At 44.0% G+C, this 26,732-nt stretch overlaps 1 protein-coding gene across 1 annotated transcript in view; it reads right to left on the bottom strand.

The window, feature by feature from the left end:
* Positions 1 to 26,732, bottom strand: part of DAPK3 (death associated protein kinase 3) — a 923,922-nt gene that overhangs the window by 459,607 nt on the left and 437,583 nt on the right. Inside the window, exon 2 of the mRNA XM_044054084.1 lies at positions 10,680 to 10,834. Within this exon, the coding sequence (XP_043910019.1) occupies positions 10,680 to 10,741 (62 nt within the window). The 5' untranslated portion in view covers positions 10,742 to 10,834. The remainder of the gene's footprint in view (positions 1 to 10,679; positions 10,835 to 26,732) is intronic.

Below are 26,732 nucleotides of genomic sequence, written 5' to 3'. Positions count from 1 at the left end.
TGTTTCACATGAATTGGTAGCCTCGCTGGGAGATAAATCAGTCCCTCCACCATGTCCTATATTTAAGTTCCAGGCCATATTTGGGTCCCAGGAATGAGAAGCCCTAGTCCCATTTGATTTATGGATATGCAGCAAATTCATTAGGTTCAGGTGTTTGATTGCTTTGTAGACCAGCCATAAGTCTCCCCTAGAAAGACTACATGATACAGAGTATAGTGACAGGGACTTTAGTCAGTCTGTGTAAGGCACATGTTGGAGCCCCTTGATCTTCTTTGTTAGAAACCTCTATGGTCTCTCCAATTGCTGCAGGTGTTTAATATGGTATATGCCAAATGGGGTATTATACTCAATTATGGGCCGGATAAGTGCAGAGTATAGGGGGTTTATAATTTCTTTTGCTCTCAAGACGATGCCTCTACTAATCAAATGCTCTACATAGACAGCTTTCCTTACTATAGTAGACATGGTCGAAATTAGAAGTTATGTACTCACCATAACATTCCATCTGAGTAGGTGACTTCATTTGGATGCAACCTGTGGGTATCGGATCCGACCTCGGATCCGAGCCGGCATTTCAAAAGCTTTAGGCTCCGAGCTCCTAGCTCCTCCCTCTTACCCATAACCCCTTGCCAAGCCCTGACTGACCTCAGATTGAGTTTGCCTAAATAATACTGACTACAGTACATGAACAAAAGCATAAATACTCGCTCTATAAAGGTCAGGGGGGTGGAGGGGGGGGTGGTTGCATCCAAATGAAGTCACCTACTCAGATGGAACGTTATGGTGAGTACATAACTTCTAAATCTGAAGTAGGCAGACTTCATTTGTCTGCAACCTGTGGGACAGAGTCCCCAGCTACCTGAATCTTGGGCCGTCATGGAAGGATGTTCCGGAGCACCGCTGAGCCAAAGGATGCTCTTCCTCTGGAAACAACATCCACTTTATAATGAGAAATAAAGGTATGAGGCGAGGCCCAAGTAGCTGCCGCGCAGATATCATCCAATGACACACGGGACTTAAAGGCGGCTGACGTGGAGACTGCCCTAGTAGAATGAGCCGTAACCCTCTGTGGAGCAGGTCTACCTGAAGTGTCATAAGCCTGCAGAATACAATTAGCAATCCACCTAGACAGTGTGACTTTAGACACTGCTTTACCCAAAGCAAATTTAGCAAAGGAGACGAACAGCTGATCTGATTGCCTGTGACCAGCTGTTCTGTGAATATAAAATCGTAATTGTCTATGAACATCCAAAGAATGTAATTTGTATTCTCCTTTGTTTGAGTACTTGGGAAAAAACACAGGTAAATTGATTGACTGGTTGATATTAGATTCTGAAGAGACCTTGGCGAGAAAAGATGGGTTGGTCCTGGGGCACACCCTATCTGGAAAGAAAGAAAGGTAAGGCGTTGCATAGAGCCTGAAGTTCAGACACTCTTCTGGCTGAAGTGATAGCTACTAAGAAGGCAGTCTTCCAGGAAAGGTACTTTAGGTCTGTAGAAGCTGCAGGCTCGAAGGGAGGAGCAGTAAGGGCTTGCAGAACTAAGGATAGATCCCAAGGTGGTACAATCTCCTTGACTGGAGGCCTCAATAAAAAATCCCTTTGAGAAAGGTTTTGCACAATTTAGCCGTCATGAGGGAGCTGTCTCATGACCAATGTGATAATGCTTGAGATGGCTGCCAATTGTACCTTAATCGTGGAAGAACTTGCCCCTTGATGAAAGAGATCTGTTAAAAATCCAGCACTGCTGACATAGGTGCTGAGAAAGGATCCAAAGTTCTCTGAACCGCCCAAATAGAGAATCTCTTCCATTTACTCCGATAAACCTGCCTGGTGGAAGGTTTATGAGCTGCCACTAAAATGGCCTTGACCGGTGACGAGATACCGGGAGTCCTAATCAAGGATGGAACTGGAGCAGCCAAGCTGTCAATTTCAGGGTGTGTAGATTGGGAACCGAAATTCCCAGAGGGTGGGAGATGAGATCCGGAATCGGATCCAGAATCCAGGGTGGATTGATTTTGTGAGACCATACAAAGGGGAACCAGGGTTGACGAGGCCAGAACGGGGCAATGAGAATCATTCTGCTCCCCAAACTGTTGGCTTTCTGCAGAAGCCTCTGCATCAGAGGTAGTGGAGGATAGGCATAAAAGAGACCGGGAGGCCAAGCATGCACCAGCGCATCTCTCGGGAATTCCCCTGGTGGGGGAAGCAGAGCGAAGAAATTGTCGCATTTGGCGTTTGAGGGAGAGGCAAAAAGATCGCAACAGGGTTGCCCCCAAACGGCAAAAATCTTCTTCGCTACCTGAGGATTGAGAGACCACTCGTGAGGTGACAGAATGGTGCGACTGAGTTTGTCCGCAAGGATGTTGGATTTTCCCAGAATGTGCGTTGCTACCAGAAAGCGTTTGGTGGAAATTGCCCATTCCCAGACTCTCATGGCCTCCCGACAAAGGGGATAGGACCTGGTTCCTCCCTGTTTGTTGATGTACCAGACTACCGACATGTTGTCTGTCTGAATCGCAATAGTCCCTGAAGGAAGAACGTGGTGAAGTGCTTGCAACGCTAGGAGCACTGCCCTCATTTCCAGGACATTTATATGCAACGACATCTCTGTGGGGTTCCACGTGCCTTGGACAATCTTTCCCGCAGAATGCCCCCCCCACCCGAGGCAGGAAGCGTCCGTGGTCACTGTGGCTCGGGGAAAAGCAGCACAAAAAGGTCTCCCTGTCAGGGGCTCCGGAGACAGAAGCCACCAAAGAAGGGAATCCTTGCACGCTTTGCTGACCGCTATCGGAGAGTTGAGAGGGGACCACTGAACCTGAAGGGTCCATTGAAGAACCCGCATGCGTAGGCGCGCATGAATAAGAAGCGGGATAGCTGCCGCCATCGAACCTAGGGCCCTCAGGACCGAAGCTGCAGTCGGAAATGGTTGCAGGACCGCTGCTACATGACACTTCAGGTTGGCAATTCTGTCTGGAGTGAGGAAGGCTCGCATTGACCTGGTGTTTAGCCTTCCTCCTATGAAATCTATAACTTGTGTGGGGTGCAGCAAAGATTTCTCCCAGTTGACAGTGATGCCCAACCTTGGGGCTAGTCGAAGAAAGTAGTCCCTGGCTGAGCACAGAAGATGCCTTGATGATGCTGTCAGAAGCCAGTCGTCCAGGTACGGAAAGACCTGTAATCCCTGGAGCCTCAGGTGGGCCGCTACAACAGCTAAGACCTTGGTGAACACCCTGGGGGCTGAGGTGAGACCAAAGGGAAGGGCCCTGAACTGATAATGACTGGCTCCCAGCCGGAAGCGAAGAAACCTCCTGGACCGTTTGTCCATGCGAATGTGGTAGTACGCGTCCTTGAGGTCGATGGAGCACATCCAGTCGTTCTCCCTCAAGAGGGGGAGTATAGATTAAAGGGTGACCATCCGGAACTTTTGCTTGGTTACTGACAGGTTCAGCAGGGAAAGATCTAAGATCGGTCTTAAGTCCCCCGTTTTCTTTGGCACTAAAAAGAACCTGGAGTAAAACCCTGACCCGGTTTGATCTGGGGGGACGCACTGGATAGCTCTTTTTTCTAGCAGCTGTCCAATTTCGATAGCTGCTGCCTCCCTTTGGTCGGGTGGAACATCTGGGAGGCTGCGAGATCTGGGAACCTTGTACAGGGGAATTGTATAACCTCTGGATATCGCACGAAGCACCCAACGGTCTGTTGTGATGGACTCCCAAGAAGTCAGGTGCCTCGAAAAACGCCCCCCGACTGCCTCCAGAGACGGACAGCCGGGCAACCCTTCAGGGCTGCTGCGTGGGCCTATCAGAGAAAGGTTCTCTGGACCCAAAGTTGCTAGGAGCCCCCCTGCCTCTAGGACGGCGACCTCCCCGTCCTCCTCTGCCACGGAAGGACTGGTTATCCGGAGCAGGTTGGGACTGCTGCGATTTCCGGTACCACATCTTCTTCTGTCCCTTTTGGTTCTTCGAGAAGGACCTCTGGGGAGCTGAGAAGCGGACTCCGACGGCAGACAGCGTCTTCCCGTCCTTCTCGCTCTGGACTAATGTTTCGAACAGTCTTGCCAAACAAGGCAGAACCATCGAAGGGGGCATTCGCGAAGGTCGCCTTGAAGGGCTCTGCAAAATCACAGTGGCGGAGCCAGGCCTGTCGCCTCATGACTAGGCCTGCTCCGCTGGCTCTAGCAGCTCCCTCAGTAGCGTGAGAAAGCAGCCGCATAGATGTATTCGAAACTGATCTGAGAGTGGCCATTCGGTGGAGTATACCTGTTTATCCTCACCGACATGGACTCTGGGGAGATGCAGCGTATTCTTTAAGCAGATCCCGCTGCATCCTGATGGCGTGTGCCATGTAGTTCAGCGCTCTCAAAGAGAAGGTTGCTGAACTGAAAACTCGCTTCCCAGTGCGATCCATCGAGCGGGACTCCTTGCCCGGAGGATGCATAGAGGAACTCTCCTGGGCCAACTCCCTCTTAGTGGCTGCAGCCATCATCATGGCATCTACTGGGGGCCTTTGCTCCAGTGAGTGCGGTCCGCCGGAGGGGAAAGGATACGGTCAGGACGCTTAGGTACAGGCTCAACGGTGTCCGGATCCTTCCACGCTCTGATGGATATAAGGTCCACCAGAGGGTCGGCAGGAGGGGACACCCAAGAGGTAGATGGGCCCGCCTCGAATGCCTCCAAGAACACAGACTCGTCTGAGGAGGCCTTGGGGGCAGACCACCCCCCCTGATCCTCAACATTTCCATAATGTCTCCAAATGAGACGTCTTCAGGGGTGACCTTGGGGAGCCCTCCCCTTCATCCAAGTCTGTGTCTTCGGTAACGGACTCGGGGGAGTCCATGTGCCTCCTTTTGCACTTACGCTTCCGAGGTACTTCTTCGGGGGGCTGTCCGAGGAGTACTCTTCCGCAGCTGGATGTTCCAAGGGAACTACTTGGGACATCGAGGCGGGCTGTCCCTGGGACCGGCTGGTGAGGGCCTGGCCCAACTGCAAGGGAGTGCGGGATGGAGCCGTGGCAGGGACCGGGGGTCAGGTAGTCCTCAACAGTGCCCTTTCCACTACGTCGAAGGCCGAGGGGGAGCCAGCTTCCCTAAACCCCGAGAGCCGACCCCCACTCGGATCCGACGCACGGATCGGAGCCGGAGCCGAGACCGTTGGATCCAAGAGACCGGTGTGCTCCGACCTAGACGGAGCCGAAGACACACCAGCTCCCTCGGACCCGAGGCTCGGTCCTCGGCTCCGAGAGGTCGGGTCCGGCACCAAGCACTCAAGGGATGGGGCCGGATCCGAGGTGCGCCGACCTATCGGATCCGACCCACCCCCGGATCCAACTCTGCCCGGCGCCGACAGCTCCGAACCCATGGTATGGGTCGGAGAAGGAGCCAAAGGGGCGAAAAAAGGGGTCGAAGCCCCTCCCGGATGGGGGGGGGGGGCTAGGAGCACTCCCATTTGCATTTGGGCCTGGATGAATTTCCTCATCATCTGGTCCATATCTGCTTCACTCATGGAGAATGTGGATCTGGTGGAGGCCACCGAAGCGGACCTAGAGAGCCGCCTTGGGGACCTCGCTGAAGGGCTAGCCTCCTCCTCCTCGGGCCCAGGAGAGAACCGAGGGGAGTGGAGCCGAGGAGGAGGAAAGCTAGAAGGCACAGGGAGGCCGCTTAGATGGAGGAGCCGAACTGGAGGTTTCGCTCTCCGCTTGTGGTGCCTCTCCCTGTGCCTCTCCTTCTCTCTCTCCCTAGAAGACTCTCTCTCCTCCGGCATTTTAGAGGGAGGTTGAGTCCCAGCCGGAGGAGGAGAGCCCACAGCAACTGCTTGCTGAGTAGAAGGGGCAGAAGCGGCGGTATCTGGAGGAGAAGTCCGCCAGCACCAGCTTCGACCTCCGCTCCCTCAAAGCTCGGGGGTTGAACCCTGCACAAATGGTACAACCAGATGACAGGTGTTCAACCCCAAGATTCGACCGAGTGTGGCCATCCGCTGGGGACAGCTTATGACCACACTCGGTACATTTGGAGAATACAGCCTTATGGGCTTCAGACATTTTAAGCCCTAACAGGCCTCAAACAAACACACACACACAAACTACGCAAAACCCGTGAAAAGTTTAAAATAAAGAGAGAGGAAAGCCTAACACAATCACTTCTAACTAATAAAATTAAAAAAGTTAAAGTTTTTGAAAATTTTTCTGTCAAAAACAGCTTATCTGTACTAGGAGCTCTGGAATCCGTCGCAACTTGAAAGCGGCAAACGAAATCTGAGGTCAGTCGGGGCTTGGCAAGGGGTTATGGGTAAGAGGGAGGAGCTAGGAGCTCGGAGCCTAAAGCTTTTGAAATGCCGGCTCGGATCCGAGGTCGGATCCGATACCCACAGGTTGCAGACAAATGAAGTCTGCCTACTTCAGATTTAATGCTGCTGTCGAGTTGTGATCCCAGGTCCCTTATCACTTCATGGCTACTTAGGGTATTGTTGTCGATTTGATAGTGTGAGGGGATATTGTTTGTGCCGAAGGGGATGATGATGCATTTCTTTACATTCAGTTTGAGACAGCGACTAAACACCAGTCACTGGTTTATGTGAGACCCTCCTGGAGTACACAGACATCATTTGCGGATACAATGATTACACCTAGTTTGCAGTCGTCTACAAACGTGGTCAGCCACAACCCTAGTTTTGAGCTGTACTTCTGAGAAGTACATACCAAACAGCAGGTGGCCCAGCACTGACCCCTGTGGCACCTCACTGGTAACAGGTCTGCTGGTTGATGTGGAGTCACCCACTTTGACAGTGTGTGTTCGGTTTGTGAGCCAGTTAGCAACCTATCTTACAATGAAGGGGTTTACATCCAGCTTGAAAGGTTTGTCGGTAATGCCTGAATGTGGGATTGTGCCAAAAGCCTTTGCCAGGTCGAGGTATGCTATTTGCAGAGATTTGACCTTGTCAATGGCCTTGGTCACATTTTCAAAGAATTTCAAAGAAGTCACACTTTGGCATTTATCTTACTGAACAAATACCCCAGTTTGAAAGACCTCACTAGTTTCTAACCAACAGAATCAAAAAGAGCTAGGATCCCTTAGCTACCAAGACAGATTAAGCAATTTTTCACTTTATTCAGTCTCATATAGATTCTTCTGTGGAGATATCAGTCTTTCATTTTAGGCTACGAAAGATCCTGTTTTACTAGATCTTTTCCATCTCAGAAATGCCAGTAATGTTAGGAAAACAACTCCACAACTCTCCGTTTGTATCAAACCATACACAAGTCTTCCTCAAGGGACAGATTAATTCTCTAGCTATGTGACAAACTTCTCTTGCATGTTAAACCATGTAGCACCTTAGCAACCTTCAATTCCTGATGAGTGCATGGGTTTACATAACTTTGCCCCAAAAATTAGCAGTATGGATCTTACCAAGAAGGGAAGTATACCTACTGACCATATTTCCTAGGCTGTAAACATATGTAGTTGGAACTGCCTGCCTAATATGGACCTACAAACCTAATAAATGAAAAGTTCTTTACTTGTCTGCCTTTATGTGTCCTTTTGTCTTACCACAAAGGACTTTTTGCACTGTTGGGACTTGGTGTTTGCTCTGTGGCTGCCCAGAGATCCCTCTTGTTGTTTGATTTATCAGTGTTATTTCTCAATATTGATAGTGGAACGTATAACTTTATTTTGAAAGGTACTATAATCTTTGCTCAGTGACAGAATTAGACTATAGTCCATTTTCCTGTTTTGGTTATTTTTCACCAAGAAGAGCTGGCAGTGTATTCTGCTTATCTTGCCCTTACCAAGGCATCCAATATTACTCCAAGCAATAGTACCACAAAGTAAAATCATTAAATGTCAATCAATACATAACTCATTGAGTAAAACACTGATTAGGCAATTCAGGATGGGGGGGGGCTTTCCCACCTGCTCAAAAGGAGTTCCGAGTGGCATCTCACAGGGTTCTACACTAGGAAACTTCTTTTGGATTATTTTTCTTGGATATAAAAAAAGAATTGTCTTTGGAGAACCAAATGTATTGACTACTGATAACTAGGTAACATAACATTGTCAATTGGAATGAAATTTACCAAAATGGTCGACAAAAATACATATTATGCAGTGGAAATGACCTCAACGTTAACATCAGTAAATGCAGCATCTTGAGATATGTTTAAAATGATGAAGAATTATTACAAAGTAAATGGCCTCATCATAAAAAAATAACAAAATCATTAAAGATTTATGGGTACAGTGAACGATCTAAACTTTGGCCAGTGTTCTTATCTGCCAATGTAACCTACTCCATCATTCCAAGTGCAAGTCTTTTGGAATCTGCCCTCTGGTGTAAAACTGTTTGTATATAGGCCTTGTGCAGAAGTAAGTCACTTACACCAAAAACAAGACTTTCAGAATTAGAGCAGGAATAAACCACAGCAAGTCACTTAAACAAAGGGCAAGTCTTTTGGAATGTGGCCCAAGGTCTCAAGACACCACTAATGAGCAGATGTTTCTCTGTCTGAATGTAAAGTCCTCCACAAACTTTTTTTTTGTCTTTTGTTTACCAGAACAGTCCAACTGGGCACAAGTCCCATTCTGAATGGAAAAGCTCCACAGCATGTTCTCTTTTTATCCATCCCTTACCAACTGAATATAATATGCACATCAACATTGTATTTTGCTTGTTGTCTTAATGCTTTGTTTCTGTACCTAGAGGCGGCATATAATTCATAAGGGTCTCTCTCCGCTACTGTGTGGTACTGGCCCCCTCCATCATTGGGATAAAAAGGTTAATATGCTGTTCCATCATTTACATCGAATTCCAATTAACACAACCCTTCTTATTAACATTTCACTTTAGTTTCCTTCAAAGGAAAGCCCCGACATAAGCCAGAGAGCACAAAATTATGATTAGACATTCCCCTGTTCTGAGACACTATAGCAGTAAAAGATCTAGAAGCTTTAAAACTATATGCACCACTTATTTGAGTGCTTAATATGTACAGCCACGAAAAGAACATTACAAACAGATCAAATACAGTTTAAAAGAAAAAAAAAGTCACTCTGTAAAGCTATTTGAAAAGGTAATTATGGTATTTCATGCATTGCTAACCTGCCCTGTTTATTAAAACAAAACAGAACTCTAATTATAATTGAGAATGTAGTAGAAGTAAAAGCTTATATGGAAAAGTAGCCAAGAATATATATCTAGAAGCTTTTTCATACAAAGAAAGCAGCCAGATTCCAAAAGAGTTGCTCTCAATGCAAGTCTGCCCCGATTCAAAAAGAGCAGCTCTCACTGCAACTGATTTACTTTGGTGTAAGGCACATATATAAATAAATAGGCTTACTACATGGACCAGATTCCAAAACACTTGCTCTCAGTTTAAGTGGTCACTTACACACAGACCAAGTCTTTTGGAAAAGGGAAATTGGTAAGTAAAACACGTACGTACTGGAAAATAGAAAGGGGAGGGGGTAATACACATACTGATACGGCTGTTAAGGATTTGTTCTTTCAGGAAAGGGTAGCAAAGCTTTGGAATGCAAGGAATAAGAATACTGGTAAATACAGAATTAGAGGAATGTTTTAAATTGAGTTAAAAACAAATTGAGAAAGGGCAGTTACTAGGGAAACGAGCTGTAAATTTAGTTTTCTTAGATTATGTAACGCTAGGATAGGTACTCAAGGACAGTACATAATGTCACATTACCTTCTCATACACAATGAAGCTTCAGAGTAAACTACATTTTCAGTGGTGTGAACAAAGTAAGCAAATGAAAGTTACTACATTTAATGACAGTAACTTCACACAAAAAATTGAAACTATAATGAAACCAAAAAGCACCACAGTCCTTTTAAAATATAAACAAAGAATTATAAAATACCACATCTTAACTTAAAAGTGCCAGAACTGTGGAAGGATGAGTCTATTCCCTTAAGCAATAATGCAATGAATGCCAAATAATATACAGTCAGAGATGGTATGACTAATAGAATTACTGCAAATTAATATGACCATTTCACCTTTGTCAGCCCCCACCTGCAAAAAAAACAATAATATAATCAATACAAATCAAGCTGAAACACTCCATACATAGGAAATGTATTAGAAAGAAAAAAACACTTACCGGAGGAAAAGATTTCAGTAACTGCAGTCCCTTCTACACTTAGCTATGACTGCAACAATCTGAAATTTGCATTTGTTGATACAGTCTCAAGCATTCAGGCAGTTATCACACAGAATAAAAGCTTAACAAGCTGCTTCATGTAGTCAAAGGTACACAGTTTACTTCCTTCCATCTCCATTTGTCTATTGTGTGACTCAGAGCAAGTTTACTTCATCAGACAGTGCTTTCAGAGCACCCCTGAAAAGGGGCACTGGTGTCCAGTGGGCTTACCTGGCTAACAAATATATAAAATAAAAACATAATAAACCTATGCTGCACAAGTATCTGAAGCATACCGCACTCACAAGTATATGTCCAAAAAAATCGTACAACTATACAAAACAGCAAAATGCTATTTCATGCCCACAGCAGTTTTAGATTCCCCACTGTTTTATAGTTAACAACTCTGCATAAAAGAGATAGATGTGCTAAGATTTTATTCAAATGTCCAATCTGGTGGAAACTAGGCAAATAGCAGCAACTTAAACACTGTGTTGTGCCTTATTTCTGTTTATTTTAATTCTTACCTCCCAAGTTCTTCTCCCATTACATACAGTTCTTCCACATTTTCCTGCCTGAAGACCAACATCGTTGCAGCCAGCAAAAGACTATACGCACTTCACAAAGACAAAGATGCTCTAATCATGAATCGTCACAGAAAATTTTGTTCAACGGGATGTCACTACGGAAATATTACAAAAGTACCATCAGTTATAAAGGCAAGTAATTAAGAAACTGACAGTTTCAACACACACAGATTTATTACCTTATGGTGTTTGTTCTGCAACCAGAAATCAAAAGCAATAAGAGGTGCTGTCATCAAGACAAAACTCACAGTATGTCTCACAGCACCTTGTTATCACTAAAATCACAAGTGAGGCAAAGTACAGTTGTGTACACTTACCATAAATGTAGATGTTAGAGTGTATTCACTGTTGCAATCATTACATTTGGGTTATCTGCTTGCAGGTAGCCCTCAGTCAGCCTTATTAACAAAGTCTTGGGTCCTGCGTCAGTTGCTGTCCCTTCTTCCATGACGTCAGGTTGTCAGGGGTATAAAACATGCAGCCGATGCCATTACATCAGTTTTTCTTGCCCCAGATGTCAGGTGCCCTCCTAACAGGAAGCAATTAAATATAAAAGTACAAAGATATACCTCCAACTAAAAAGCAAATACACCAAAAAGGCTTATAAGCACAGTAAAGGAAAGTAGAGGTATAGCCAAAAGAAGTTAGGGGGCTGGAGGGAGAGTAACCAGGACTGCAACAGTGAATACACTCACACATCTACATTTATGGTAAGTGTACACAACTGTGCTATGTTCTTCATGTTTCACTGTTGCAGTCATTACATTCGGGGAGATTTCCAAAGCTACAGTTGGGAGGAAGAATTTATATAGCATTAGGGCCAGCTATAAGGCCCTGCAAGACTGCAGTGGCAAAGCCAGTTCTAAATTTAGAGAAAATTGGTCCAAGTAGAATCTAAGTTGTCTGTGCACATCTAAGGAATGCAGTATCCGTTCCCCTTTATTCTGTGGATTGGGAAAGGTGGTTGGCAAATGAATGGACTGATTAAGAGCTACATTGGATGCCACCTTGGGCATGAAGGATGGACTGGTTCTGAGGGACACCCTGTCCACATGAAAGATGATTAAAGGCTCCACTGCCATAAGGGCCTGTAATTCAGATACCCTTCTAGCTGAAGTGATTGCTAAAAGGAAAGCTATTTTCCAAGAAAGAAATTTTAAGTCTGCAGTAGCAGCTGGCTCGAAAGGAGGTAGAGTGAGCTTCTCCAATACAAAGTTAAGGTCCCAGGCTGGGGATGGAGCTCTCCTGGATGGTCTCACATTTTTGGCCCCTCTGAGGAACTGCTTGAGCAGTGGATGAGAGAAGAGGTTCTGTGTTACAATGAGCTGAAATGGCTGAGGCGTGGATTTTAATGGAGGAAAAAGACAGGCCCTTGTGAAGCATCTCAGTTAAGTATTGTAAAATCTGAGGTAAATTGGGCGCTGCTGTGCTCATCCCTTGAGATTGGTTCCAGGCACAGAATCTTTTCCATTTCTCAGCATAAGATTTTCTAGCACTAGGCCTCCTTGCCTCTAAAATGATATCCATCACAGGTTTGCTGAGGGATGGTAATGAAGAGATTAAGTAATTAGCCAGGCTGCAAGGTTCAGTGTTAGAAGCGGAGGGTGCAGAATCTGGTTCTCCTGCTGAGACAGCAGGGAAGAAGTCTGAGGCAGGCGCCATGGAGATAACCGTGACACACTGCGCAGGAGGGGGTACCAGTGTTGGTGTGGCCAGTCTGGAGCAATCAAAATCATCCTTGGTTTGTCCGGTTTGATTTTTAGTAGTACTTTGGAGAGCAGAGGCAGACGGGGGAAGACATAGACTGATAGGTTTTTCCAGCTGAAGGACAGAGCATCCACTTTCCAGGCTTGTTTGTGGGGAGTCCTTGTACAAAATTTGTCCAATTGGTAGTTCTGGGGAGAGGCAAACAGGTCTATATCGGGGCACCCCATTTGCTTGGCAACATGTTGAAAATACTTTGTTCCAGTTTCCACTCGTGTGGGTCCATCAGGTTTCTGGTTAGTCCATCTACCAGTGTATTTAATTTTCCTGGCAGGAATTGAGCTTGTAAGTGCAGTTGGTAGCTCAAGGCTGTGTTCCACAATGCCATGGCTAGTCTGCAGAGAGAGTAAGAATGTGTACCCCCCTGCTTGTTTATGTACCACATAACAGTGGTGCTGTCCGTCTTTACCATTAGTTGTCCTGGAAGAATGTGGTCCTTGAAGGCTGTCAGAGCATTCTGTACAGCTAACATTTCTTTTTGATTGATATGCAGGTGCATTTGACTTGGGTTCCATTTGCCCTGAATGCAATTCCCTGCCAGGTGAGCCCCCCGATGCATAGTCTGATGCATCTGTTAGGGTTTGGGTGGCAGGGGGTGGTGTGAAAGGTAGTCCCTTGTTTTGGTGGCAGGCCTCTGCCCACCAAGTGAACTCTAGGCGTAGGCAAGGTATGATAGGAATCATTGTTTCTAGGTCTTGAGAATGTTGACACCATAGGCTTTTTAGATACCACTGTAGTTTCCTCATATGCAGCCTTGCATATGGAATTAGAAGAATGCAGGAGGCCATGAACCCCAAGGCTTGCAGTATTTGTCTTGCAGATAGCAGGGTTTGCCACTTGTTTGAAGTAGGTTGTCAAATGAATTTATTTCTCTGGCATGAGGTAAGCCGTCTGGGAAGTTGTATTCAAGCTTGCTCCAGGAATATAATTTGTTGACAGGGTACCAGGTGTGATTTCTTTTCATTTATGGTGTACCCCAGACAAGTTAGAACCCTTTTTACAAAGACCAGATGATTCAAAAGTATGTCCTTGGCTTTCTAATTAGACACTCGTCCAGGTATGGGTACATTTGAATATTTCTTTGCCTGCAAAATGCAATAACTGGAGCTAGGCACTTTGTGAATACCCTGGGTGCAGTAGATAAGCCAAAGGGCAGTGCAGAGAACTGACAGTGCGTGTAGCCTGCTTTGAAGCGTAGGTATCTTCTGCAAGATTCCCCGATTGAGATGTGCAGGTATGCTTCTTTTAAATCTAGTGTTGCCAACCAGGCATCTTTGCCTAGCATAGAAAGTAATTGGTGAAGAGTCAGCATCTTGAATTTTGGAATCTCCAAAAAGGTGTTTAGAGTAGACAAGTCCAGGATAGGAAGCCATGAACTGTCTTTTCTGGGTACCAGGGAAAAGTCTCTAGTAGAAACCTTGTCCCTTTTCCTCTTCTGGTACCAGCTGAATAGCCCCCATGCTTAAGAGAGAAAGTACTTGTTTTGGGGACTCTGCCCACTGACTTGGGGGTAGGTCCGGCCACCCACTTGGTGTTGGCAATGTGTGGAAGTGAAATCTGTATCCCTGGGACACTATATTTAAAACACATTTGTCCTGGGTAATGAGTTCCCAATTCTTTGCATGAAGAGCAATCCTTCCCCCCAAAGGGGCAGTCAGTTGATAAGTGCTTGGAAATTTTAAAAGGAAGTCATTGAGACAGTTTACCGTAGGGGGGAGTCTTATTATTCCCAGATTTGGAAGTGAAGGCCCCCCACTGCTTAGTTCTGTGTGGCCCCTGGGACTGAAACCTGGGGGTTTTGCTGTGTCTGGGTTTGGCTTGAGAAGACCTGGAAGGGGCTGGAAAGGACCAATTCTTAGAGGGCCAGTGCCTACTAAATCTAGGAGGCTGAACTTGTAAAATATCTTTAACAATTTGCATAGATTTAGCTTTATCTTCCATCCTTTTAAGAACTTCCTCAGCACTGTTGCCAAACAGGCGGTCCTGATTTAAAGGAGCATCCAACAATTTAGCTTTAACATGATCAGGAAAAGATTGCTCCTTAAGCCAAGCATGCCTTCTGAGCACAGACCCAGTAACAGCAGCCCTGCAAGAGGCCTCTAATGAATCAAAACCACATTGCAAAGTATGTTTTCCAACTTGTTCAGCAGAATGCATTAAATCCTATAATTCTTTATTTTCCACACAGTCAGGAATCAACATCACTTTCTGTTTAAGCAGTCCAATAACATGTTGCTAATACTTTAACATATGAAACTGGCAGTTTAAAGCCCTAATGGCCAAGGTTGCAGAAGTGTAAACCTTCTTACCCCATCTATCCAGCGCCCTGGAGTCTCTATCAGAAGGGGTCGGATTTTTAGCAGTAGAAGCCTTAATGCCCTTGGGCTCCTGTGAAATAGTCTCTGGATCTGCAATAGGATTTTTGAAAAGGAACTTGTGGGACTCAGGGACCCTGTAGTATCCATCAGGTTTTCTGGGAGCAGGAGGCAGGGAATCAGGGGCCAAACTAGATTCCGAAAAAGCATCATCAACAATGTCTAGTACAGGAGCAATAGCTAAAGGCCTATGCTGAGGTAGGAGAAGGAAATCCACAAGCCTCTTTTTTGAATCAGATAAATCCTGGCTTTCCCAGTGGAAATGCTATGTAAGGTTTCCCCAAAAGAAAAATCCTCAGGAGGGGAAGCAGAGGGAATGGAGTCTTCTGCATCAGAATCTTCATAAGTAGATAAGGGCAAATCTAGATCATCAGAAGAATCAGAAAAAACAGAATCTTGATCAGAAGATTCATAATCAACTTTAGTCCTAAGCCTCTTAGAAGGGGGGAGGGGGTGGCTACCCCTGATTAGAGTTATCAGATCTTCAGCCATTCTTATCATTTGTTTTTTAGGCATAGAGGCCTGAGCATGTGGCCTGGGCGTCGGTTTTTTAGGCATGGATCAAGATTTAGGTCTAAGTACAGGAGGAGGCGTCAGTTTAATATGCAAGTCCGTAGGCCTGAATACACCCTTAGAAGCCAGTACCTGCACAGCAGCTCCGGAGACATCCGCGGCTTTCATAGTTGAAGCATCTCGCGGCACACCGGACTCCGAATGGGTCTCAGTAGAGGCCTGCGAAATCAGAAGTAGCGGGTATCAGGGGCTGTGAAAGTGCCTCACTGAGTACCAGCGAACTGGCGACTGGCTTAGGAAAAACGTCATCGGCAGTTTTGGACCTCAGCGGCCTGTCTCTGTCTTTATCTTTGCGTTTTTTTTGGAATGCCTGTAGTCAGATAGCTAACCGATGACATTTCTGGATAATTAAACCAAGTACCAAAACATTTAGAGGCGAAAATATATAGACGACTGACAGTGCGCTGATTAAATAAAGCACAAAACCGACAGCAAGGTACGTCGTGGACAGGGCCTAGGCAAGGAATACAGTACGAATGAAAATCTTCATGAGGTATTTGCTTTCCACAAGTAATGCAATTATTAACTTTTACTGACATCGGTAAGGCGCAAGAAAAAGTTTTCCCCAACGGGGTACTTAGCTTTAGTTGTAGACTTTGGTTCTGAAACTCGAAAACAAAAATTTCAGGAGTCGGTCGACCGGCATTTGCGAACAACTTCTGCTTTGGGCACTGCACGGCAAGAAAGACTGATGTAATGGCGTCGGCTGCATGTTTTATACCCCTGACGACCTAACGTCATGGAAGAAGGGTCAGCAACCAATGCAGGACCCAAGACTTTGTTAATCAGGCTGACTGAGGGCTACCTGCAAGCAGATAACCAAAATGTAATGACTGCAACAATAAAACACGAAGAACATCACTGTAGTACTTCAAGCATTCTTCACGTTCAGTGGGATGAGACAAAATGCTGCCCTGCTATCTGGACCTCTGTTCCATTCTGTAGCTTTAAAAAGTACAGTTTTGTACACTTGCCATAAATGTAGATGTTCAAGTGTATTCACTGTTGCAGTCATCACATTTGGGGTAATCTGCTGGCAGGTTGCCCTCAGTCGGCCTGAATTCCAAAGTCATGGGTCCTGTGTCGGTTGCTGTCTCCTCTCCCATGACATCAGGTCGTCAGGGGTATAAAACAAGCAGCTAACGCCATTTTCTTTAGTTTTTCTTGCCCCAGATGTCAGGTGCCCCCAAAAAGGTAGCAAAAATATATGTATAAAAACTCTATATACATGCATCAATACAAACTTTACCTTCATCTACAAGTAAATACACCACATAGGCTGTAGAAGATAGAGAAGGAAAGATAAACTCCAGAATGAAAGGGGGATGGCGGGCAGGTAACCTGGACTGCAACAGTGAATACACTCGAACATCTACATTTATGGTAAGTGTACACAACTGTACTATGTTCTTTGTGTTTCACTGTTGCAGTCATTACATTTGGGTAGAATCCCAAAGCTATGGAAGGGAGGCTGGAGCTAAACAGCATTAGATGCGGCTATAAGGCCCTGCAGAACTGCAATGGCAAAGCCTGCCCTGGACTTAGAGGGGCAAATGATAATGCTTTGTAAATGTGTGCACTGAACTCCATGTAGCAGCCTCTGGAATGTCTTTGGTTGGTACTCCCCTGAGAAAGGCTGCTGAAGTAGCTGCAGCTCTGGTGGAATGAGACCTAATGCCCTTGGGCACAGGTTTGCCATGGTGTAAGTAGCAGAAACGAATGCAGTGGCTTATCCACTTTGAAATAGTCTGCTTTGAAATAGCCTTTCCTTCTGATCCTGCAGCATATGACACTAGCAATTGCTCAGTTTTTCTTAGAGCTTTAGTCCTGCTCAAGTAGAATCTTAGCTGTTTGTGTACGTCCAAGGAATGCAGAATTCTCTCCCCCTTGTTCTGCGGATTTGGATAAAAGGTTGGCAGATGAATAGTTTGGTTAAGAGCCACACTGGAAACCACCTTAGGTATAAATGAAGGATTTGTCCTCAGACACACCCTGTCTGGGAAAAATATGATAAAAGGCTTCACAGCCATGAGTGCCTGCAACTCTGAGACTCTTCTTGCTGAAGTAATTGCTAGTAGCAGAGCTGTTTTCCATGATAAGAACTTTATATCAGCAGTAGCAGCTGGTTCAAATGGAGGCAGGGTGAGCTTTTCCAACACATAATTGAGGTCCCATGTGGGTACTGCTGATCTTCTAGGAGGCCTTACATTTTTGGCTCCTCAAAGATACTGCTTTAGTAAAGGATGAGAAACGATTGTTGGCTCTGTATTGTAATGAGCCGAAATGGCAGAGGCATGGATTTTAATTGACGAGAAAGATAGGCCTTTGTCAAGCATCTCAGTCAAGTATTGTAATATCTGAGGAATATTTGGTTCTGCTGTATCATCAGTTCCTTGTGCTTGATTCCAAGCACAGAATCTCTTCCATTTATCAGCATAAGATTTTCTAGTACTAGGCCTTCTGGCTTCCAAAATGACATCCATCACAGCTTTACTGAGAGGTGTTTGTATGCCTACATGATCAGCCATGCTGCCAGGTTCAGTGTCGGGAGTTGATTGTGCAGGATCTGACTGCTTTGCTGGGACAGTAGGTGAGGTCTTTGAGGTAAGGTCCAAGCTGGGTATTGAGACAAGATCCTTAGGATTGGGTACCAGTATTGGCGGGGCCAGTCCGGGGCAATTAGTATCATCTTTGGTTTCTCTTGTCTGACTTTTAGTACGACATTGGGAAGAAGAGGCAGAGGGGGGAAGGCGTAAACTGATAGGTTTTTAAAACTGAAGGACAGGGCGTCCACTTTCCATGCTTGTCTGTGATAAGTCCTTGTGCAGAATCTTTTCAATTGATAATTTTGAGGAGAGGCAAATAGATCTATGTCCGGGCTCCCCCATTTCTTTGTTATCATGCTGAAGACTTGTGGATCTAGTTTCCACTCGTGAGGGTCCATAAGGTTTCTGCTTAAATCGTCTGCCAGAGTATTTTGTTTTCCTGGCAGGAATTGAGCTTGAAGATGTATTTGGTAAGTCAAAGCTGTGTCCCACAGTGCCATGGCTAATCTGCAAAGGGGGTATGAGTGTGTGCCCCCCTGCATGTTTATATACCACATAACCGTGGTGTTGTCCGTCTTTATTAGTAGTTGCCCTGGATGAAGTAAGTCCTTAAAGGCTGTCAGGGCATTTTGAACAGCTAGCATCTCTTTTTGGTTGATATGTAGATGCATTTGTTTTGGGGTCCATATGCCCTGAATCCATCTTTCTGCCATGTGGGCCCCCCAGGCATAATCTGATGAGTCTGTTATTAAGGTTTGGCTGGCAGGTGGTAGAGTGAAGGCCCATCCCGTGTTTTGGTGAAATGCCTTTGCCCACCATAGAAACTCCTGTTGTAAGCAGGGAATGAGAGGAATCATTGTTTCCAGACTGTGACAATGTTGACTCCATAAACTTTGTAGGTACCACTGAAGTTTCCTCATATGCAGTCTTGCATATGGAATCAGTAGGATGCAGGATGCCATGAAGCCCAAAGCCTGCAGAGTTTGTCTTGCAGATAACTGGGTTTTTGTTGCCATCAGTTTGAAGTAAGTAGTCAGTTGCCTTTGTTTGTCTGGCGTGAGGTAAGCCATCTGGGCAGTTGTATTCAAGCTTGCACCCAGGAATGTTATCTTTTGAGAGGGTACCAGTTGTGATTTCTTTTCGTTTATTGTGTACCCTAGGCATGTTAGAAGCCTTTTCACAAATGCCATGTGTTGAAAAAGAATGTCCTTGTTCTCTGCTTGAATGAGACAGTCGTCCAAGTAAGGATATATTTGTATACTTCTTTGTCTGCAAAAAAGCAATTACTGGTGCCAGGCACTTTGTAAAGACCCTGGGCGCAGTAGATAAGCCAAAGGGCAGTGCAGAGAATTGGTAATGCATTAAGCCAGCCTTGAATCTGAGGTATCTTCTGCACAATTGCCTTATTGGGACATGCAGGTATGACTCTTTTAGGTCTAATGTCACCAGCCAAGCATTCTTGCCCAGCATGGGCAGAAGCTGCTGCAAAGTCAGCATTCTGAATTTTGGAATATCCAGGTATGTATTCAAAATTGATAAATCCAGTATTGGCCGCCAGGCCTTGTACTTTCTGGGTACCAAGAACAGTCTTGAGTAAAAACCTTGTTCTTTTTCCTGTTCTGGTACTGGCTGAATGGCCCACATATCCATGAGGGACATAACCTGTTTCTGTGCCTCTGCCCATTGATTTTTTGGCAGATCCGGACGTTTGCCATTGGCAGAGTATGGAAGTGGAATCTGTATCCCTGTGATACTATGTTTAGCACCCACTTGTCCTGGGTTATTAACTGCCAATTTTGAGCAAAAGTTGCTAATTTTCCCCCTAAGGGTGCTGCCAAAAGGTAAGTGCTTGATGAAGGCAGAGGGAAGTCATTCGGACTGTTTTCTGTAGGTTTGCGCTTTATCTCCTCCAGATTTGGAGACAGAAGCACCCCATTGCTTTGACCTGTAAGAATCGTGTGCCTGGTATCTGGAACCCTTAGTGCATCTGGATTTGCCCCTTTGAGCTTTGTCTGACACAGGAAAGGACCAATTTTTTGTAGGCCAGTGTCTACTGAATCTTGGTGGCTGTACTTGTAAGAAGTCTTTTACAGTTTGCATAGACTTAGCTTGGTCTTCCATTTTCTTTAAAACCCTAATACCAAACAGAGTATCATACTGTAAAGGTGCATCCAGTAATTTAGCTTTAACATGATCAGGCATATTTTGCTCTTTGAGCCAGGCATGCCTCCTAATCACAGATCCAGTAACTGCGGCCCTGCAGGAGGCCTCTAAGGAATCAAAACCACATTGCAAAGTACGCTTTCCAACCTGTTCAGCTGCATGCAATAATTCCTGCAATTCTTTATTTTCTGCACATTCAGAAATCAACATAATTTTCTGTTTCAGCAATCCCATAACATGTTGTTGATACTGGAACATATGAAACTGGCAGTTTAAGGCCCTAATTGCCAAGGTTGCAGATGTATAAACCTTTTTTCCCCATCTATCCAGTGCCCTTGAATCCCTGTCAGAGGGGGTAGGATTTTTTGCTGTTGAGGCCTTAACTCCCTTTGGAACCTGTGAAATAGTTTCAGGATCAGCAGCAGGGTTTCTAAATAAAAATGTGTGAGTCAGGGACCCTGTAATATCTGTCAGGCTTGCTGGGAGCCGGAGGTAAGGAGTCAGGGGTCAAACTTGACTCCAAAAACACATCATCCACAATGTCTAAAACAGGGGGTATGGCTAAAGTCTTGTGCTGAGGGAGAAGAAGGAAATCCCTGAGCCTCTTTTTTGATTCTGAAAAATCTTGATTCTCCCAGTGAAAATGCTCCCTCAAAGTATGCAAGGTTTCTCCAAATGAATAATCCTCAAGAGGTGATGCAGATGGTATAGACTCATCTGCATCAGAATCCTCATAGGGAGGTATAGACAATTCCTGATCAGAAGAAGAAGAAATAGAAACCTGATCTGAAAATTCATAATCAGTGTCTTGCCTAGGCCTCTTATCAGGAGGGGGGATGGGAACCCCTGATCAAGGTAATAAGGTTTTCAGCCATTTTGATCATCTGTTTTTCAGACATAGAGGCTTGTGCACGTGGCTCATGCGTCATTTTTTAGTTTTAGAAGTTGCTTTTGTCTTTGGTTTTGCAGCTGTCGTCGGTTTGATATAAAAATGTTGAGGCCTGAATACACCTTCAGAAGCCGGTGCCTGCTCAGCGGCTCCGGACCCATATGAGGGAGATACATCCGTCGGCCCAATACTTTGAGTATCACGCGGCGTGCCGGACCTCACAAGGGTCTCGGTAGGGGCCTGCGACTCGAAAGTAGTGGGCATCAGGGGCTGCGAAAGCACCTCACTAAGTACCGGCGAACCAGCAACTGACTTAGAAGAAGCTTCATCGGTTTTGGACCTCAACTGTCTCTGTCCTTTTCTTTGCGTTTTTTATGTACTCCGGTAGTCGGATTGCTATCCGATGACATTTCTGGGTAGTTAAATCTGTTTCCAAAATACTTTGAGGCAAAAATATACCAACGCTTAATAGTGTGTTGGTTAAATCTAGCACAAAAGCGACAGCCAGGCACATTGTGATCAGGGCCTAGGCAAAGAATACAGTATAAATGGAAATCCTTATGAGGTATTTGCTTCCCACAAGTAATACAATTATTAACTTTTTCTGACATCGGTATGGAACAAGAAAAAAGTTTCCCCAGCAAGGTACTTAGCTTTAGTGAAGACTTTGGTTCTGAAACTCAAACTCAAATATTTCAAGAGTTGGCCGATCGGCACTTGCGAAATGCTTCTGCTTCGGGCACCGCGCGGCAAGAAAGACCAACGAAAATGGTGTCGGCTGCTTGTTTTATACCCCTGACGACCTGACGTCATGGAAGAGGAGACAGCAACCGACGCTGGACCCAAGACTTTGGAATTCAGGCCGACTGAGGGCAACCTGCCAGCAGATTACCCCAAATGCAATGACTGCAACAGTGAAACACGAAGAACATCAGCAGTTGGTGGGTCATCCATGCAGACAATGCACCTTCCTCCAACCAACAGGGCAAGAAAACAAAAAATGAAACTCAATTTATTCACCATAGTGAAACAAAACAGACCATCAAAAATAGTTCACAGTTTTAAGTGCGTGTGTGTGTGTATATATTATACACATACACATATATATATATATATATATATATGTGTATATATATATATATGTATATATATATATATATATATTATACTCACACACACACATATATATATATATATATATATATATACACACACACACACACACAAATACATATAAACTACTGGCTGAAAAAATAGACTTTTTCACTGGACAACAAAATCATACACTAGTACAATATATAGTTGATAGTATGATAGCACGGTTTAATAAGAAAAGAAAACGAAAGGAATAAATTTATCCCACAACAGTCATAAGAAGTTGTTTTGTAACAGTAAATGGTCTATGTGTAGGTATCCCTGCACAATACTGGAATTAAATTAATGAATAACTGGGGGATGAGTATAAAAAGTCTTGTAAAACAAAGTGACATAACCTCTCACTTCAAGGATCAGGGACCAACTCCAAATTAATGTCACCTTTTAAATATATTTAGTAAATTAAGAAGTTGAAGGAATAATAAGATTTTTATTAAATGGCAATACTAACATGCTGTAAGTATAGACATATTTCCAAACGTTGTCATGTGTTCATACATAAAACACACTTAAGCAGAAATTTGCTGGCTGACACTGAAATTCTTTCTCGTAAGACCCACTCAGCCATTCCAAGTTGGAGAAAAAAAAAAAAAAAAGAGACTAACCTCTTAAAGGGGACCATTCGCTATTCCTATAACAATTCCACAATTCCTGAGAAACCCAAAAAGAAACCAGGACACCCGGTCTAGCCAACAGCCAATCAAGGATGGCGGTTTTTCATCACATGGATTTCCAAAAGAAACGTAATAGTGATGCTAACCTACTAAGATTGTATACATCTCTTCTTAATATAACAAAGAATCCTGAAACTAATCAACTCACCTCCATTAACAGAGACTCCACTTCCTGTTACATTCCAGTGCTATGACTCCCACATCCCAACTCCGGCTGCTTCATCAGTACGCCAACGTCATGACAACGCATAGCTCTGCCTTACAGTTGTGAAACCCTACAGTTTGAGAGCATTTACAGGATTCTTTCTTGATGTATAGCTGAACTTGAAGTTTTAGCTAGTTGCTTTTCCAAAACCATTCTTACTTCGTACAGTTATAGGTGAGAACCGCATTGTCATGTACTGATAAAACGCCTTTTTCTTGATTTTGTTTGGTTATTTCAAGGTAAATTTTAACTTAATAACATTACTGACTCTAGGAGGAGCAGGCAGTAACAGATAAAACACACTTCTGCTGGGTCAGAAAAATGAAGTATCGACATTTTTTCATTTATTACCCATAGCAACTATAAAACTAACTTTCCCATACATCTATCACAAGATACACGGACAAACCAACAATAATGGGGGGGGGGGGTGCAAAATAAAGACATTTTAAATATTGCTCTTAAAAATACAGAAATTTGCTAGAATAACAAGATTTATGTTAGCATGTATTTTCTGAAGGAAAATATGAAAGTCAAACGTATGTCATTAATGACTGCAGTCCTCGGTGATTTGCCAGAAAACCACAAATTTAATGAGAACAGACCAAAATAATAAAGTGAAAGTCTGGACAGTTGAGAGGTATGTGTAACGATGTAGTGTGTACTTGAGAGTGAATAGGCGTAAGTGGTATTCTTGAAATGCTTTACGCACATCCGGCAATTTGCACTTAGGCTACATACCTCTCAACTGTCTAGGTTTTTGCCTTATATCTGGTCTGTTCCTCAGAACGTGCGGTTTTCTGGCAAACCGCAGAGAATTGAAGTCACTAAATAATGACAAACATTTGAGTTTCTGACTTCATGTCCCTCACAAATACTAATGCAAATACAAATCTAGCAACTTCATAAGTTTATAAGAGCAATATTTTAAATCTTTACCTATTTTTGGACCTTTGTCGCCCATTATTTTATGCTTTGTTCAGATTTCTTATGTTAAGAGATTGAGGGGTATGGAGTACTAGTATTCCAGCTTTTTGGTTTAGAGAAGTGCTCTGCTTATTTTGACTCAGCAGGGAATTTTGGCTTGAGAATAAGGTGCCCATATCTCTCAACTTACATTTTCAAGGTGTGGTACTTTACCTGTCATAATGTGGAACAAATTAGAAAAATCTGAAATGCTTAATTTAGTGACTTCAGTCACTTACCGCTTGCTCAGAGGTGACCTTTGCCTAACATACAAGGCCATGTCAAACCCAGATTTGATGAATATGCTTCACCTCAAAAAATCTAGATCCATCAGAGCCACAAGGGCGGGAGACTTAAACCTCGACACGGCTATTAATAGGACGTGCTGGAGGGATAGATTCATCACCCAAAGACTCCCTATGCTGTGGAACAAAATCCCGGTACATGTGAGGCAGAGCACCTCGCTGGCCTTGTTCAAGAGAAATCTTGACCAATGGATGGGAGATCGCAGATATACCCCAGGAATTACCTCAGTGTCACTGCTCGACAGAGGCACAGCAAAATAATGGGTATAGTTCCCCATACTAAAGGGGTGGCGTAAGCCACAAAACAATGGGCTAGGCTTATAAATGCCCTCGGGCAGATAGCCTAGTATGAACCTATGAACCTATAATAACAGCTTTACTAACAACTTCCATCAGGGAGGCCATTAGATGGCTAAAATTAATTACTCTGCTCTTATAAAAAGTTTTTCTGTTTAATTAATATAATTAAATACTGCTTACCACGAACATCTGGTAAATATATTCTTAACACAAAGTGTTACAAACATTTTCATTGTGGAAGTAAGAGGAACATGGACTTTTCAAGGCTTAACATATGGAACCTTCCTCATAATGAGATGCACTTGAGAGGCATGATGGTTTCTGTCCTTCTCAGACCACCTTAACAAATAAGACATTAGCCAGTAGCATAATTGCAGCTCAGTGATTATCAGCCTTTTCAGAGTGATGGTGAGACACTTAGCTCTCAACCTTTTTGTTCAACACCCTGGTATAAACGCTCACAATCAAGGGCAGTTTTTAAATGCTGGTGTTAGAAAGTTAATAGAACAAAACATTTTGAATTAGTATGCATTTTCTTAAGAAGTCTGAAATGATGCTGGCATTACTCAGTAATTTGCCGGAGAAATAATAAATCTTATGAGGTATAGACCTTCTGTTAACAGCCTCACAGCACTTGATATACTCAGGTAATATAAGAATTGCCTGATGCTCACAATGATCTTTTACTTGTCACTGTCTATTTCTTTGAGATGTAATGACCTAGCCAAATCTGAGGTCACACTCTCGCAATCAAACCCATTCTCGCACACCTACACCACACAATACATACATACATATTATCAGTAAATGAGGTACAAAAATTCTTTGCCAGAGCCATAGCAGACTAATAAGTGCAAGGCCCAGCGTAGATAAAGCACCACAACATCAGTTGGCGACAACAGCAGAAAGTCACCAGGAAACAACACGTCCTAGACCAGTTATAAATAAGCAATATTCAAACAACAAATAGAATGTACTAATGATTGGTGACTCCATAGTTAGGTGCACAGATTCTATACTTACGAGACTGGGCTGAAATAAGGTGACAGTGAACTGTCTGGCAGGAGTCAAGATTGCTGATGCTGCAAGTGTCATTAGGACCATTAAACCAGACAAATATGAATACAACATGGTGGTTGCCCATGTTGGAGTAAACAGTATGGCATGCAGAACTGGGAAGGATGCAAATAGAGACATGACTAATCTTTCCATGCATGTCTAAAATACAGGAAAGACCTTAGCATTGAGTGGAATCCTTTAATCCCCCAAAAAGATGCCGAGGTATAAAGAAAAAATGATTGACTGCAACAACTGGCTATACACTTAGTGTCATTCTAGGGCAATCCACTATGTGTCTGCAGGGGATGAGAGGTTTAACAACCGTTCTTGCTTCGCCAAGTACTGTTTGCACCTGTAATTGCAAAGTTTCTGCACACCTTGACAAAGACTTGGCAGCCCCCACTGTGCCTTTTTAGGCAATATCTAGTTGATGAACCTTCTATCCTAACTTCCTAAACAAATCAACCACTGGACCATATCAAGGCAGCAATACTTAATTCTAGAAGTCTACACCTCAAGCTGCTGAAATTTGATCCTTTCCTGTATTTGGAGCATATGTGTTTATGTGGTGTTACAGAAACCTGGTTTAAGTACCCGGAGCGTACTCTCTTAATACCTGGGATTTCTGCTTCTGTCGTTTAGATCAGATGGAAACTGTGGTGGTATAGCCACATTTGTCAGAGACCACATTATATTGAGACAGATTCCTAGTGGCCTGCAAGTGGAGCTTATAAAGATTCAAATCACACTAAATAAGATCAGTTGTCTGTTCATATCTTGCTATAGAACCCCCTCCGTGTGTCCAGAAAATCACACAGCATTCCTAAATATTCTAGATGAACTCCCCGTAAGTAGGAATGCTGTTGTCCTAGGTGATTTTAACAACTAAGCAATCAACTGGGGACCTATACCACCAAAAAAATTCTTAGAATTTATAAATAAAACCAACCTGGACCAGATTGTTAAAGAACCTACTGGAGAAAAGAATATACTTGATCTAATCTTAAACTAAACTTTTG

This window comes from Protopterus annectens, chromosome 13.part0 (genome assembly GCF_019279795.1).
Source record: "Protopterus annectens isolate FY-2018-M chromosome 13.part0, PAN1.0, whole genome shotgun sequence".
In the NCBI taxonomy this organism is placed as follows: domain Eukaryota; kingdom Metazoa; phylum Chordata; order Ceratodontiformes; family Protopteridae; genus Protopterus; species Protopterus annectens.
Note: the sequence above shows the minus strand (reverse complement) of the source record. Positions and strands in the feature narration are given on the sequence as shown.